Source organism: Balaenoptera physalus (genome assembly GCF_965194825.1).
Source record: "Balaenoptera physalus genome assembly, chromosome: 14".
Taxonomy (NCBI): Eukaryota; Metazoa; Chordata; class Mammalia; order Artiodactyla; family Balaenopteridae; genus Balaenoptera; species Balaenoptera physalus.
The window spans coordinates 48,625,982-48,642,927 of NC_138893.1; the positions used below are offsets into that span (position 1 = coordinate 48,625,982).

At 40.1% G+C, this 16,946-nt stretch overlaps 1 protein-coding gene across 7 annotated transcripts in view; it reads left to right on the plus strand.

Annotated features, from left to right (window-relative positions):
• NT5C2 (5'-nucleotidase, cytosolic II) overlaps positions 1 to 15,657 on the plus strand; it is a 105,723-nt gene extending 90,066 nt beyond the window's left edge. For 5 of the 7 annotated variants that reach the window (XM_082425231.1, XM_082425232.1, XM_082425233.1 and 2 more), the window contains 13 exons: positions 3,520 to 3,611; positions 3,794 to 3,851; positions 4,870 to 4,963; positions 5,608 to 5,661; positions 7,637 to 7,720; positions 8,748 to 8,789; positions 10,248 to 10,355; positions 10,634 to 10,700; positions 11,413 to 11,583; positions 13,011 to 13,062; positions 13,179 to 13,239; positions 13,387 to 13,563; positions 14,186 to 15,657. In XM_082425231.1, coding sequence (XP_082281357.1) covers positions 3,520 to 3,611; positions 3,794 to 3,851; positions 4,870 to 4,963; positions 5,608 to 5,661; positions 7,637 to 7,720; positions 8,748 to 8,789; positions 10,248 to 10,355; positions 10,634 to 10,700; positions 11,413 to 11,583; positions 13,011 to 13,062; positions 13,179 to 13,239; positions 13,387 to 13,563; positions 14,186 to 14,425 — 1,300 coding nt within the window. In that variant the 3' untranslated portion in view covers positions 14,426 to 15,657. Of the gene's footprint in view, positions 1 to 3,519; positions 3,612 to 3,793; positions 3,852 to 4,002; positions 4,160 to 4,869; positions 4,964 to 5,607; positions 5,662 to 7,636; positions 7,721 to 8,747; positions 8,790 to 10,247; positions 10,356 to 10,633; positions 10,701 to 11,412; positions 11,584 to 13,010; positions 13,063 to 13,178; positions 13,240 to 13,386; positions 13,564 to 14,185 lie in introns of those variants that run through there. The other 2 variants (XM_082425236.1, XM_082425235.1) reach the window with 2 other exon arrangements.
• The last annotated feature ends 1,289 nt before the right edge of the window (positions 15,658 to 16,946 follow it).

The window sequence follows — 16,946 nt, forward strand, 5'->3', positions numbered from 1 at the left end:
AGTTAGCAGTACTGTATTATAACTTTTCTTCCCAACTCCAAGTCTAGCATCCCTTCCTTTATGATACATTACCTCCCTGTGAATTAATTTTTATTTTAAACGTATACTAGCATGACTTGACACTTAATTTAAACAAAATGTAGGGAATTCCCTGGCGGTCCAGTGGTTAGGACTCCGTACTTTCACTGCCAAGGGTGCAGGTTCGATCCCTGGTCGGGGAACTAAGGTCCCGCAAGCCGTGAGGCGCGGCCAAACGTTTAAAAAAAAAAAAAGAAAACAAATATAGTAGGGGCTTCCCCGGTGATGCAGTGGTTAAGAATCCGCCTGCCAATGCAGGGGACATGGGTTCAAGCCCTGGTCCGGGAAGATCCCACATGCCGCAGAGCAACTAAGCCCGTGCACCACAACTACTGAGCCTGTGCTCTAGAGCCCGCGTGCCACAACTACTGAAGCCCGCATGCCTAGAGCCTGTGCTCTGCAACAAGAGAAGCCACTGCAATGAGGAGCCCGCGCCCCGCAACGAAGAGTAGCCCCTGCTCGCCGCAACTAGAGAAAGCCCATGTGCAGCAACGAAGACCCAACGCAGCCAAAAGTAAAATTAAAAAAAGAACAAAAAAAACCCAAAAAAACAAATATAGTAAACAAAATGTAATCGCTAACTGTATTTATAAGTCTGTTTGGGTTCTAATTGCCTAATAAATAACTATATTTAGGTAAAGGAATTATTCTTTAATGATGAAAATGTCATCTTACTAAACCTTACTGAGGAAAGCATAAATTACTATTCCCTTCTGCCTTAATTTTCATTACAGAAAATCTTGGAAGGCTAGAAGATATGCTATTCCATAAAGTTATTCTTTATTGGGAACACTTATTTCAGAAGGGTGACTAAGACAGGGAGCTAATGTGATTTTATATCCCTAACTAGAGTTTATGCCCATTTGTAGTTAACAAACACAAGCAGGAATTTACCCAAGTTATTCTGAGTATGAACTTTAAATTTGGTGTCCTTTATTCAAAATAGTTAATCTTCATATTTCACTGTGAGGACTGTGCATTTTTATATTTCAGTTTTTCTCCCTTTTGGTTTCTCTGTAATATATATATATTTTAAACATCTTTATTTGAGTATAATTGCTTTACAATGGTGTGTTAGTTTCTGCTTTATAACAAAGTGAATCAGCTATACATATACATATATCCCCATATCTCCTCCCTTTTGCGTCTCCCTCCCACCCTCCCTATCCCACCCTCTCTGTAATATTTTTATTAATACTCTCCTCTTCCTCTTCTTGCAGTGTTTTATTTCACTCTTCAAGGTTCTCATGCATCTCTAACTTCTGGTTTTTTCACTGGCTTTTTCTTTTAAACTCTGAATGTCCTCCCTGGATCTAGTCTCAGTCTGCTCTTCTTTCTCTGCACTCTTAAGTGGCCTCTTCTGCTCTAATAGTCTTCCTGACTTCATTTATTACCTGTGCAGAGATGATCCCAGCTATCTCTCAAGTTTGAATCTCTATTTTAAGTTCTTGACCTTTGTTTCTAATTGCCTGTAAAAATATTTACTTTTAGAGTAACATATCCAAAATAAAATTCCTCTTGTATCTACTTTTTATCTAGTTTTCATGATTCTGTTGATGGTACCACCACCCTCTCGGAGACACCTTAGTGTGAGCATCGTCGTCTTTGGCTCTCGTGTTCCTCATCTACCACATCCGATCAGTTGCCTTGTCTTGTTCATTTTACCTTGGCAATCTCTCTTGAATAATTCTTCTCTTTAATTTCCTTTGCGCCACTCTAGGACATGCCCCTCCTGCTCTCAGCTGGACTACTACAGTAATCCCCTGATTTCCCAGGCCTCTGTCTCTGGGTCAGTTAGTTTTTGCTGCATAAAAAAGTACTTCGAAACTTAGTGGCTTAAAACAATGGCCATTTGATTTAGCTCAAAATTCTGAGAGTCAGCTGGGCAATTCTGGGATTGCTCAGCTGATCTAGAATAGCCTCACTCACATGTCTGGCAGTTGGCAGCCTGTTGGCTGGGGCATCTCATTTCTGCATGTAACCTTTTATCCTCCAGCAGGTTATCTCACTCGCATTCACATAGCAGTCTCAGAGTTCCAAGTGCAGCAAGAGTAAGCAAGCCCCAGTACACAAGTGTTTTCCAAGTCTCTGCTTGGATCCCATTTGCTGCCATTCAAGCCTGTATTCAAGGATGGAGAAATAGACTGAGCCTCTTAATTGGAAAAACTGCAAAGTCACATTACAAAAGGATAGGAAGAATTTGTAGCCATTTTTGCAACACATCACATTTCTTCCTCCGTTTTATCCTAAAACTCCTACTAATTTAATATTTTTACAATTCAGCTCTGATGGTTTTATCCTTCTGCTTAAAAACTGTCGGTGGGGACTTCCCTGGTGGCGCAGTGGTTAAGAATCGCCTGCCAGTGCAGGGGACATGGGTTCGAGCCCTGGTCCAGGGAGATCCCACATGCCGCGGAGCAGCTACGCCATGTGCCACAGCTACTGAGCCTGCACTCTAGAGCCCGTGAGCCACAACTACTGAGCCTGCATGCCACAACTACTGAAGCCCGCGCACCTGGAGTCCGTGCTCTGCAACAAGAGAAGCCACAGCAATGAGAAGCCCACGCACTGCAACGAAGAGTAGCCCACGCACTGTAACTAAGAGTAGCCCCCACTCGCGGCAACTAGAGAAAAGCCTGCAGGCAGCAACGAAGACCCAGTGCAGCCAAAAAAACCCCAAAACTGTCAGTGGCACTGTTGCCCCTGAATGAAGTATAAAAACAATAGCATAATTGCCTCAATTAGTCTTTCTAGCTTTATTTTTCTCTGTTCCCCTTTCTCAGACTAGTTTCTGGATTCGTCTATCTAGCTTTCAAGGACCAGCTCATATGCTACCATTTTCATGAATTCTTCCAAGATTTTCCTCTCCACATTCCCACATTCACTTCTCTCTACCCCTTAAGTTGAAATGGTCTCCCCTTCTTCGGTTTTCTCATAGCTCTTCTCACCTTGCTTGTAGTTGTGATTTTTTTTACCTTGTTATAATTGTCTGTGTATGTGACTCACCTCCCTTATCAGACTGAGAACTTTTTAGGGGCTGGAACCAAGCTTCTTCCTTTTCAGAGCTACCCATGTGTTTTTTGTTTTTTTTTAAAATATTTATTTAGTTTTTTATTTGGTTGCGCCAGGTCTTGGTTGCAGCACGGGGACTCCTTAGTTGCAGCTCCAGGGCTCCTTAGTTGTGGCATGCGAACTCTTACTTAGTTGCGGCATGCATGTGGAATCTAGTTCCCCGACCAGGGATAGAACCCAGGCACCCTGTATTGGGAGCACGGAGTCCTATCCACTGCGCCACCAGGGAAGTCCTGCCATGTGTATTATTTGGAACCCTGCCTTGCACATAGCCACCAAAATATCTGAATTAATTTTTGAATGATGAATATGTCTCAGAGTTATAATGTTATTTTTGAATGTCAGTTAATTTAAAATTTTTTCTTTCAGACCAGAAACTAGAGAGCAGTATCCAAATAAATTTATTCAACGAGATGACACTGAAAGATTTTACATTCTGAACACACTATTCAACCTACCAGGTAGACTCATTCTATGCTTATATATTATATATTATATATTATATATTCTATGCTTATTCTATGCTTATATATACTGATGCCTTCCCTTCTTTCCATAATCGTTTGTCTTTACGCAAGGACATAATGAAACAAATTTCATTATCTCACTTCTAGCTTATGAATATCTATTCTTCATTTTTCAGAGACCTACCTGTTGGCCTGCCTAGTAGATTTTTTTACTAATTGTCCCAGATATACCAGGTATGTATATACTATAATTTTCTTTTTCCAATTGATTTTTTAAAAAATTAATGTACAGGGTTTTAGAGAACTGGCCACTGCAGGTCTTTTCTGCTTTTCTGAAGTGAATTTAGTGCTAGTGAAAGATGCCACATTGCCAGCCTGAGAGATGGGACAGCACCAGCAGCTCCATGCAGGCTCTCACCTCCCACACGGCCCTCTCCTTGCCAGTGTGCTGCAGCCATGTTTGGAAGGGACCACTTCTGATTGGCTTCTCCTGGGAATGAAGACGGCCAGCAGAGGTGCTAATTGTGACAACTGAGTGGGAGGTTTGTGTGATGATTATCTGTCCAAGCAGAATTGCACTAAAACCCCCCAACTCATTTCACAGCAGCTACCCAGGAGCCATTCAGGGATGGTAATTTAGTTTCATTCCCAGGCCCAGCAAGATTTAATTGAGGAGTAAATACTGTTTATCCTCCCTGAAGTAAAATTTTGCTTAAGTCTTGAAAAAGTTATCCTTTCCTTTCTAGGGAGAATTGTAAGTTCAGCCGTATGTGCCAGAGTTCGCAAACTACTTATCCTCTTTAGGCCTTATCCACTTCAAGGCACTAAATTTGGTGGAGCACTAAGTCACTAAGATAAACAGAAAATAGACAATACCTTAGTACCTAGAGACAATGTCAGAAAAGTGAGGGTGGAGGGAACCTAAATTACCAATTTTAAATGTTTCTTTGATGGGAACCTGTTTCTTAAAAGTGATAAAGGACCTGATATTTTTGGAACTGGCCTTTTAGCTTCCATTCAGTATATTCTTCTACCACTTTGTATCTGTTCACAGTTATTGTATTCCATTGAACACTGCAGTCACCTCTGGTGGTCAGAATGGGTTTTCATTAGGGAGTAATTATTTTCCAAATTAGCCACACGGCCTTTATTATGTGACAATGGAACCTTTGGGTCCCCTGGGCAATGTTTGATATTCATTTTATTTACCCTCTTTTGGATTCCCTGTCATGTTCTTTTTATCTTTCTGTAGCTGTGAAACAGGATTTAAAGATGGGGACCTCTTCATGTCTTACCGGAGTATGTTCCAGGATGTAAGAGATGCAGTTGACTGGGTTCATTACAAGGTACCTAGGAGCTGCTTCTTCACCTGCTCACTGCCTGGCATGTGTTTTTTATGGTCTGACATTAACTTTCCAAGTGCAAATAGAGCAGAATTGTTCATCTGTTAAAAACAAGGGGGGTGGGATTTGCCTCTGGTGATAGCTGTCTAGAATACTTCTGTCCTTGTCTTTGGCTGTCCTGCTTACAGAGGTAATGCCGGTCTTTCCTCAGTGGTGGTGCTTGGCTTCTAGATCTTATTTCAGCTTGCATTTCCCAAACTTACTGGAAGAGATTTTAGCATTAGGATTATACTTACCATATCCTTTCAGAATGATCATGGTCCATTTGTTTTTTCCAAATACCTCCCACTTGGCCAGTAACATTAACTAAGTAATATTATGTTTACATTTATTATAAATTGTGCTGAATAAAATATGAAATGCCTTTTGATTTCTAGTTTAAAATAAAAATAGTTTTATATTTTAAATACATTTTGGAGGTGGAGTTGCAGCACATCACATCTGCCACTTTATCCTGGCCTTGTTTAGTTTATCTACTTTTCTGGAAATAGTTAAGAAATGCATTTAGGCTGACAGTAGTCACAGTTTTTATAATAAACTTAAAAATTGATTTTGTTCTCTTCTTGCTTCCTTTTTTCTTTCTCTAGGGTTCCCTTAAGGAAAAGACAGTTGAAAATCTTGAGAAGTATGTAGTCAAAGATGTAAGTAATAAAGGGAAAAATAGATCTGCATGATAGCTTCCTTTACCTATTAATAGGGAAATTAATAACAAGCTTATTTATAATGAAATGGACAAGAGAAGATATTTCTGTGTCGTGGCAGTCTAACACACTCCGAGTATAATCACCAAGAGTTTTCAGCCGGAGCATGGGTTTTAGTTTTTCTTGTTTGTTATTAGGCAAGAAGACCCAGTATTTCATTTGCCCTTTTAGCTCTAATTACAATAACAGCAGCTAGAGTGGCTACTTTGCGCACATCACTGTGCTAAGTGATTACATTCATTATCCCATTTAATCTTCCATATAACTGTGAGTTAGTTACTGTTACCTCTGCTTTATAGATGAAGAAACTGGGGACTTAAATAACTTGCCCAAGTTCATACAGTTAATAAGTAGTAAAGTCACACCTAAATGTATCCTGAATCATAACCACAGTGCTAGATCATCTAAAAAATGTACATATGTGTGACTGTTATTTAAATTGTCTTTAACCTATCAACAAGGAATAATGAGGAAAGCTTTAAAATACTTCAAAAGACATTAGTGGAAAACCTAATAAAATATTTAAATATCTGTAGTTTAGTTAAAAGCATTGTGCCAATGTTAATTTCTTAGTTTTGATCATTATACTGGGGTTAAGATGTTAATATTGAGGGAAGCTGGATAAAGAATATATAGAAACCCTCTGTACTATTTTCACAACTTTTCTGTAAGTCTGAAATTATTTCAAAATAAAAAGTACACACAGACACACACAGCACTGAGATGAGATACTTCTTCCTTTTCTTACAGAGTAAAAGTAGAATGCAATTATTTTCTCAAAGTTCTTTGGTAAAGATTTCTTATTGTTTTCATTCTTTGTACCTCCTATTTCCCGTCCACTCCCACGCCCATGATTGTTGTTTCAAGAAAGAACACTGAGGGGTTCAGGAGGATTTAAGTGAGGGAAGCTATTTACTGTGAGAGAAGGAAAGGCTGTTTTTCTTTCTGGTCACATCAGGAGTTAGAATTTCCTCATGTATCTGCAGGTGGGTCTGGACATTTCTAGGTTGCATCATGACACATCATGTCATTTCTGCAAGGTATTTCATAAAATAAAAGTATACACAGTGAAGCCGTATCTAATACTCTCCATAGAGTATTTAGCTGATGGTGTTTAAAAATCAGCTTATCCTCATCTCTAACACACTTAATTCACTTACTTTTAGAGATTACAAGGTAATTTAAACTCTTTCCTGAGGCAGACATAATGAGGAAGTTAGAGATATGTTTTTAATAGGCATATAATCATTTATTTATTTTATATATAAATCTATTATATATACACCATGTATACACTACATATATGATACTTAATTCATGCAGTTACAATGTGGTCTTCTAAATGCAAAATTCTGAAACCAACCAACCAACCAACCAACCATCCCTTAAAGGGCATCCCCTATTCCTATTTCAGTGGACAAAAGTCCAGTGTCTAACTACTCCACAGTGTAAATGAATATATACAGATGGTCCCCAACTTAAGATTTTTTGACTTTACGATGGTGTGAAAGCAATACACATTCAGTAGAAACTGTATGTGGAATTTTGAATTTTGATCTTTTCCCAGGCTAGTGATACGCCCTACGATACTCTCGTGATGCTGGGCAGCAGCAGTGAGCTACAGCTCCCAGTCAGCCGTGCAATCACGGGGGTAGACAACTGATAACATCCATTCTACTTTTCACTTTCAGTACAGTATTCAATAAATTACATGAGATATTCAACCACTTTATTATAAAATAGGCTTTGTGTTCGATGATTTTGCCCAACTGTAGGCCAGTGTTTGTTCTCAGCACGTTTAAGGTAGGCTTGGCTAGCTGTCATGTTTGGTGTATTATCGGTACATAACCCCAAGATAAGTGGAGGAATATCTGTGTGTTTTAGTGTTTCACTCATCATCATAATTATATTTCAGGGAAAACTGCCTTTGCTTCTAAGCCGGATGAATGAAGTAGGGAAAGTATTTCTTGCCACCAACAGTGACTATAAATACACAGATGTAAGTGCTTAATATTCATATTTGTTTATTTATACAAAGGAATTATTTAGGACTGAAGAACTGTGACTATAATGAGGAAGATAGTTTATTAAGTGAGGGTATTTCATTGCCATTTCATTTTGAAAGCAGAATGAAAAAAGCAAAAATATATAGCATACATCAGAGTGGTTCTCAAATTTTTCTAAATACTTCTTTTGACTATTTTCCCTGATTACAATTGGCTACTTGAAGGTTTTCTCTTTGGGGTTATTTAAAACATTTGTGCTGATTAAAATGTCTTCGTTGTCTCTTTGTGCTTCATTTCTAAAACTTCAGAAGTTACACCCTTTATTATTGCACATGTGTACATATGTGCCCTCCCTGCTGTTGGGGAGCCAGACAGAAATAGATGGTGCTAAGATGTTTTGACTCTTAGCCATCAAAATTTACTACCTCTTAACTTAAAAAAAAAATTTGCCATGATTAAAGCATATAGAAAAGATGATTTAACTCCTTATCATGTTACTTTTGCTAAGACAGTTACAAGTTCCCAGTACTAGCCAGAAGCTCAGCACTCCCCAATCCTCTTTATGTAAAATGTTGATTTTGAAATTTGGTGATTTGAAGTAAGCAAGTAAGTTGGCTTGGTTGGTCTAGGAACAGTAGTAAGAGGGCCAAGGTATATTCTTTCCATGTGAGTCATTAGTTATCTCTACACCCTTATCTCAGATACCCCTTACCTCCAAATATGTGTTCCAGTCCACTAGGAGAACTGGATAGGAATATATGGATGTGAATCTGTACAAAAAAATCTAGAAGTCTGTGTTCTACTGAGAATGTCAGAAGCTTGCGTTTGTTTGCTATGATGAAGCATTCATTTCTGGCTTCCACTGCCATGATTTCATAAACTTTAGAGGAAACAAGAATGTGATGAATCTTGTATTGAAAAAGACATGTCTTATAAAAAGCTTGTGTGTGATTTATTTAGGTGTCATATATCTCTTGCAGAAGTAGTATATGGACCTTATGTTGGATTTTTTTTTTCCAGAAAATTATGACTTACCTGTTTGATTTCCCACATGGCCCCAAGGTACTCTATGTAACTTAATAGACTGTTGCTTTAGTAACAATGAATGCATTTAATATCCTGGAATGTTGAGGGTAAGGAATTGGTCAGGAACCATCCAGAAATCTTCATTAATATTAGAAGTAATGTCGGGCTTCCCTGGTGGTGCAGTGGTTAAGAATCCGCCTGCCAATGCAGGGGACACGGGTTCGAGCCCTAGTCCGGGAAGATCCCACATGCCACGGAGCAGCTAAGCCCATGCGCCACAGCTACTGGGCCTGCGCTCTAGAGCCCGTGCGCCACAACTACTGAAGCCCGCGCGCCTAGAGCCCATGCTCTGCAACAAGAGAAGCCACGGCAATGAGAAGCCCGTGCACCACAGCAAAGAGTAGCCCCCTCTTCCTGCAACTAGAGAAAGCCTGTGCACAGCAACGAAGACCCAGTGCAGCCAAAAATAAATAAATATTAAAAAAAAAAAAAGTAATGCCAGGAGCTACTGTAATTTAAAGTTGCTAGCAGTTTGAAAACTTGGTAGACAGAAATAAAAGAGATTCATGTGGTATTTAGTAGGATGGGATCAGAATAATTTTTATGCCCAAGAAATTCTATACAGAATTGTTACATTTGTGTGGCAAATAAAGGAATTTTCAGGTTGAAGAAGATAATGTAATTAAAAGAAAGAGAGAAAATGTATATATTCTTGCAAACGTCTAGATTCTGCTGTTAGTTATTGCTGAGTTCTGTGCCAAAAGAACAGCTAACCTTGATACTTAGCAGAGAAGTCTTCATTCCTGTAGTATGGCCATATTTAGATTTAAGGAATACTCATTGCAATTTAGTCACTAGGCTTCTTTGAATAAATGTCATAAATAACTGTTTTGAGATCACCTAAAAACAGAGTAATGGCAGTGCTCTTTGGCTTGACCTTAAAAGGTTAATGCCATGGTTCCAGTTCAGGATGGAAGTAATGTTAAGGGGCATACCTTCTACATTAGTGCTGATTAGCCTGCCATATAAGCCAAAGACCAGCGTGCACCTGAAACCATCATTCTGAGAACCGATGAAATCTGCTAATAATAGTTCCACGTCAGTTGTATACTTCAGTTCTGATGCTAATCTGCCTCTTTCTTAATCTGTCTCTTACATATTTGTTTTGCAACTCTCCTTAGCCCCTTTGAGCCTCTTATAGCCCATTTTTAGAGTGTGAGCACACTTTCTTTCATACATTATATTGCTTGAAATAAATTAATAAGTAGGTGAAACGATTTAAAATATAGAGGTTAGAGTCATTATTTATATTTTTACTTTGCCTGCTTCCAAAAGGATGTGGCTTATAATAAGCCACAATATGTTTTTAATAAAATAGTGGGATTTTCTGGTTATACTTAGTATTTCTACATTCCTTTCATCTGATTGAGATGAAACATGAGTGCTTTAAGGTTAGGAGTGATGTTTCGGCTTTTGCTGTTTCTCCCTTATCAGCCTGGGAGCTCCCACCGACCATGGCAGTCCTACTTTGACCTGATCTTGGTGGACGCACGGAAACCACTCTTTTTTGGAGAAGGCACAGTACTGCGTCAGGTGGATACTGTAAGTTGAGAGGAAGGTCTATCTGCGAGCAATTACCCTTCATGTTCCTCCTTTCCCCCACTCCTACTCCCCCTAAGGAAACAGGTATTTTTAACTTATTAGCCATAGCTCTCTTTTGAAGTTAATCTAAGAGTTTGGTCTTAATCGATATAGCAGAATAATTCAAATGAATATAATTCAAAAGTGACATTCATTTGGCTGCCTAGCCAAGTAGCATTTTGGGTGGAGATTGTGATAGAAGGATAAAGCATTACAAAATCCATATTCTTTTCTCACAGAAAACTGGCAAGCTGAAGATTGGTACCTACACGGGCCCCTTACAGCATGGCATTGTCTACTCTGGGGGTGAGTCACAGACTTCCCTTTATTTAGTGTAAGTCTTTGCTCAGACCTCATGTGAAAACTTTGGTGTCCTCCTGGCACAGTGCCACATATACTCTTTAGAATTCTAAAGATATCGTCTCCTGATGGTAAACACTTGAATCACCTACTAATACAATAGGAGTCAGGGAGAAAGGTTTTGAGAAGTGGTCAGTATGTCCTAGTGAACCTTTGATTTTCACTAAAAGGATCAGTTTTTTCCAATCCTCCTTTTGCCTATTTGAGGCATTTTCTCAGTGTCTGGAATAATGTCGGGTGGTTCCCAAGGGGTCCTCTAGGGGTTTTTAGGAGCCCCTGTGGACACAGATGTGTATTTTGTTGGAATGAGAAGCAGTGGAACAAAGCCAACCTAATGGCAGATCTGTGATGAGAAATGGCAGTGGTAATGTTCCCTAAAGCTGAGACGTGTAGTTTTGTTGCTCTTGGGCTTGGTGATCAAGAGCTCTGGTGAGCATAGTGGAGCTAAAGGCGTTGTCTTAGAGGCACTAAAAAGGTTGATGAAAAAAGACAATGGTGAGTCTTTGTCTTTAAGAAAGGTGCGCCCTTTTTTTTAGTGTGTTCCTCACATAGTTAAAAGAATAAAATTAATCTGTATTTAATGGTTATGGTACTCGGAACGCTGGTTTTTAATATGGAGACATTTATTGTTTTCTCATTGTTTGTTCCATTGTTTCAGGTTCATCTGATACAATCTGTGATCTGTTGGGAGCCAAGGGCAAAGACATTTTATATATTGGAGATCACATTTTTGGGGACATTTTAAAATCAAAGAAACGGCAAGGGTGGCGAACTTTTTTGGTGATTCCTGAACTTGCACAGGAGCTGCATGTCTGGACTGATAAGAGTTGTAAGGAGCCATTATTCTTACTTTATAAATCTTTGACATAGCTAGTTTATATCAGAATGGCCAGCTATGAATCAGTCCTCTTTGATGAACCATTACTTTGTATGCAGGGGGTCAGAGGTGGTCAAAAGATGGGGCCTTATATTTGGATACCTCCTTCTCCTATAGCCAGATATTTCACAGAAGTCCAGAATTTTGAGAGGTTATCTTGTTCAGCCTTCTTCTTGAATCCCTTTAAAGTTTAGAATATTACTGGTCTGAGTTATGTTACAGTAGCAACGGAAAGTGGACGCTGCTTACCTCTGCAGTCCCTTATTTGTTCAGCCATGCCTGCTCGTTCCAGTCTCTCTGCTACCAGCTCATAGCTGTGATTCTGGGCATTGATGGCTCTGAGTGCTGATCACCTGGTATTTTTTTTATTTGCTCCTCTGAGAAGTAGAGAATGAGGCATTCTCTGAACTGAGCTATACTCTGCACTGAATTGAGCTTTGACCCTAGTTATGTAAAGAGGTTTGACACACACAAGTTCTCCAGCCAGTCCTAGCTAGCATCGCTCACAGTGTGGCGGAAGGTCCTGCCGCAGGTAGTGACCCTGGCTCCACCACTTACTATCTTCAGCCCTCAGGCAGGTTACTGAAACACCCTGTGCCTTAGTACCTCAAATGTGAAAATGAGGGTAACACCTACTCTCATAAAGCTGCTGAGACTTATCTGAGGCAATGCCTGCATAAAGGTGATAGAAGTAACAACCCTTCTCAACCGAGGCTCCTCATCTGAACCACAGAACAGACAAAAATGATTTGAATGACTCTCGGTTCTCCCAAAGATGGTAGATAAAGAAGATTTGTTATATACATTGGATACATCATGGCTTGATTCTCGTTGGGGAACCCGGGTTGAGAAAGGCTAGAACACACAGAAAGCATGCAACGTATAGTGGCCGTTGCTATTGTTTGTACTTCTTGGTGGGATTTTCTGGCTAGCCTTTCATCTACATTTTCAACTTTCCACCTATAGAATTTTAGAAATCTAGTTGATTTGGTTCTGTTTTCTGGACTTGTGACTCATTCGTTTATCTAAAGATGGAACTGTTAACACTTGCTTTGCTGACACACCTGAGATGGGGTATGAATTGGCACTTTATAAGTTCAGAATCAGCATCCAGTTAGGAAAGTTGTATGTACTGGGTGGTTTTAAGTAGGAGGAAAGGCAGTTAAAGAGGAAATGCTGGCGTCATCTGCTGCCAGATTCCAAGCAGTGTCTGTCAGTGGGTTTTCCCGAAGGTGGTGGAAGGAAGTCATTTTACACACTCACCTATGGCTTTACTTTTCAGTCATATCTGCAACCTTTTACTTTAGTTGTAGCAACAGTTAAAAACTAGATGCTTTTTGATTTACTTAAAACATTTTCCTTTTTCTTCCAAACTTTAGCACTTTTCGAAGAGCTTCAGAGCTTGGATATTTTCTTGGCTGAACTCTACAAGTAAGTTTCCTAACCCTAAAAATTTCTTCCCTAAAAACCATCTACCTCTTCAGGAGTCACTTAGATGTAAGAGACTTCCTTTCTGGAGATTTTCACTGGATTTTTCTTGTCTCCAGGCACCTTGACAGCAGCAGCAATGAGCGCCCAGACATTAGCTCCATCCAGAGACGTATTAAGGTATCCAAATGGGATTTGGGAGAAAACTTCGAAAATAAACTTTAAGTGATTTCTGTATTTCTGATATTATACAGGGAGTGGCACATAGCCAGTGTTCAGTAAATAGTTATTGAATGAGCTGAGCCTTAATCTTGTTCTTTGCTTTAGAAAGTGACTCATGACATGGACATGTGCTACGGGATGATGGGAAGCCTGTTTCGCAGTGGCTCCCGGCAGACCCTCTTTGCCAGTCAGGTGATGCGCTATGCTGATCTCTATGCAGCATCTTTCATTAATCTGCTGTACTACCCGTTCAGCTACCTCTTCAGAGCTGCCCACGTCTTGGTGAGTTATATAGCCCTAAGGCTACCATTTGCAGTTAAGATAATGCTGTTATCTTAATGCTGTTAAGGCCAAGATCTGCCACTAGCTATCTGGCATGGCACAGGAAAGTTTCGATCATTTCTTTCTAATGTGCAAAGCCCATAGCCAGGTTACATGGTTGCACAAAAAGGAGTTTTTGAGAAAGTATGATCAAGATAGAATGTTACAGAGCTTAACTTTACTTTGAAAACGACTTGGTTTAAAAGTTGTTTGAATGGTGAAGACTTTCCTCTATTATTAGTGCTAAATGAGAGAAGTGTAGTTTTAAATTCCTATATTCTAATACTGATCTGTATTTCAAGACTTTTTTGCTGTGAAATAAATAGGAAATAATAATCTCTTCTCTCCCATCTTATCCAGTTTCAGGCTATAGTATACAATGTGGGCACAGTTTTGAGTGGGAGAGAAAAGAGGATAGGCAGCTTTAGGAAGTTCTAGGAAGATACTTCAGTATCTGAATTGGCTCGGCCTCTGGTCCATTATAGGTGCTTCTGTACAGCCATCTAACAAAGGCAGAGGGATTAGGATCTGGGAGACAGCTGTTTTGTTCTGCCTGCTTTCTGAACCTCTGACTTTGTTGTAGATGCCTCATGAGTCAACAGTGGAACACACACATGTAGATATCAATGAGATGGAGTCCCCCCTTGCAACCCGGAACCGTACATCAGTGGATTTCAAAGATACCGACTACAAACGGCACCAGTTGACACGGTCGATTAGTGAGATTAAGCCCCCCAACCTCTTCCCACTGGCCCCCCAGGAAATTACACATTGCCATGATGAAGATGATGATGAAGAGGAAGAAGAGGAAGAGGAAGAATGAGGAGGAAAATCAAAACTCTGAGCGCCCATTAAACAAGTTCTGGCAGGACTCACAGGAGCAAAGGATGTCCCTGTGGGGGTCCTAGTGGGGGGTGGGGGGCTCCATCAAAGGTACATCTGGAAAGTTTCTGAAGACTTTAAAATACTCTAATCATAGGGAGATACTTGTTTTAGTTTTGTGTGTCTGCACTCTTTGCAGATGGTTCAGAATTGTAATGGAGTCTGTACTGGAGGAAAGTAAGGAGGGTAAAGCTGGGCTGAACTGCATGCAGCTGGCTCCATCGTGGCTTGTGACACTGTTTCCTTGTCTTGTTTCATCATCAGTATGTCATAGTGTATCCAGATACACTAAGGGTGGTGAAGGGTCTCAGAGTGGAGCAAGGAAGACAATGGGAAGAGGTGATCCAAAAACGTTGTTATGGTACAAATTGTGCTCTTATTCCAAAATCCATCTTTTTCAGTGCATTGCGTAAGTATTGTATATTAGTGGAGAAATATATTACTTCCGTTATCAAATGTAGTCTTCTGTTAAGGTCAAGGTTCCTTTACAAGCTTTTAAGTGTCCTCAGTGACTCCAGTAAGGCTGCTGTCGTGGCTTAGCAGAAGTGTTCTCTACTTGCTGTCGGGCTGGTCTGGAATGGACTGCAGCAATTTCATTTTGAGGCAGAAGTCTTCACCCACTTCTACATGTTTTCGATTGATAGCAAAAATGCTTATTATCCAAAAACATAGTCTTTTTCTCATCTGGGATAAATCTATAGAAAGAATTCAGCTGAAAGAGGACAAAGGAGCAAGCCACCCGAAAAGAAGAGAACCTCCTTCTCATATTACACCATAACGGAGTAAAATTCATTCGTGTGGGCCATACAGTGTGGCTCATGCCACCCCATTCCAGCCTTCTGTATCCTCTTGCTGTATTTCAAATTCAAGCATAAGAGGGCTTTGTAAGCCAGAACCTTTACAAAAACAGAGGGCACAATCAACGTGGATAAATTCACTTCAGAATCCCAAGTGAAATCTCTTGTTGTTGTTCAGAACAAGAATGGCTCATCACTGTACACTTTAAGGTATTACAACTGCCTCACCAGAACAGTGAAAGTTGTTACAACATTTTTCACAGTGGTGTAGACTCTTACTTTAACCTTCATATGTTTCTTCCATTCTTACTGTCATTTGTCGACACGGGAGGGTAGATTAGCTGCTCTAGAATTCAATAAAGTATAATATTTCTAATACTGACTTTGACCCCTTCCTGTAGCACAACTATAGTAACTGCTGGTCTTCAAGTGGGTTTAGGTTTTTTTGTTTTTTTTTTAAATTAATTAATTATTTGTTTTTGGCTGTGTTGGGTATTTGTTGCAGCACGCGAGCTTTCTGTAGTTGCAGCAAGCAGGGGCTACTCTTCGTTGCAGTGCACAGGCCTCTCACTGAGGTGGCTTCTCTTGTTGCGGAGCACAGGCTCTAGGCGAGCAGGCTCTAGAGCACAGGCTCAGTAGTTGTGGCTCACGGGCTTAGTTGCTCCATGGCATGTGGGATCTTCCCGGACCAGGGCTTGAACCCGTGACCCCTGCATTGGCAGGCGGATTCTTAACCTCTGCACCACCAGGGAAGGCCGTGGGCTTAGGTTTGACTTAGTGATATCAATTTGACTTTCTCTTAAAGGAAATATAGTCTAGCATGATTAATGGCTAAATTTATAGCACTTAAATAGGCCTCAGTTTTTTCATGGAAAGTTTTTTGGTACAGGACTACGAGGTGAGGCTTTTTTTTTTCCTTTTTTAAAAATCATTTTATAGGTAGGGAACACAGCTCAGTAACTTAGCCAAGGCCATATTACATCACCACTTTCAATGTGTAGGGCTTTACACTGTCACAACATTCTGTTATCTGTTTGTTAGGAATTTATGCTACTTTTAAAGTATTAGGTTAGAAATGCTATTGCAGGGACTTCCCTGGTGGTGCAGTGGTTAAGAACCCGCCTGCCCGTGCACGGGTCATGGGTTTGATCCCTGGTCTGGGAAGATCCCACATGCCACGGAGCAACTAAGCTCATGGGCCACAACTACTGCGCCCGCGCTTGCCTAGAGCCCGTGCTCTGCAACAAGAGAAGCCACTGCAATGAGAAGCCCGCACACCACAACGAAGAGTAGCCCCTACTCGACGCAACTAGAGAAAGCCCACGTGCAGCAACAAAGACGCAACGCAGCCAAAATAAAATAAATAAAATAAAATAGGCAAAGTATATAAATAGAAAAAAAAAATGCTATCGCAGATAGCAACTAGATACTGCTCCTGTTTTAAATTTTCTCAAATGTTTGTGATCACCCCAGCTATTAATTATTCTCATTCAAGATGGAGATGCTGCCCAGTTTGACACTGTCTTCAATATTCCCAAAGCCAAATAATATCTGACTTATTACAACTACATGGCTAACTTAATAGTACCTTTAAATATCTCCCCTGTTAGAGCAAGGCCCAACATGATCACGTTGCTTTAATCTACCACCCCTTTTGTTTTGTTT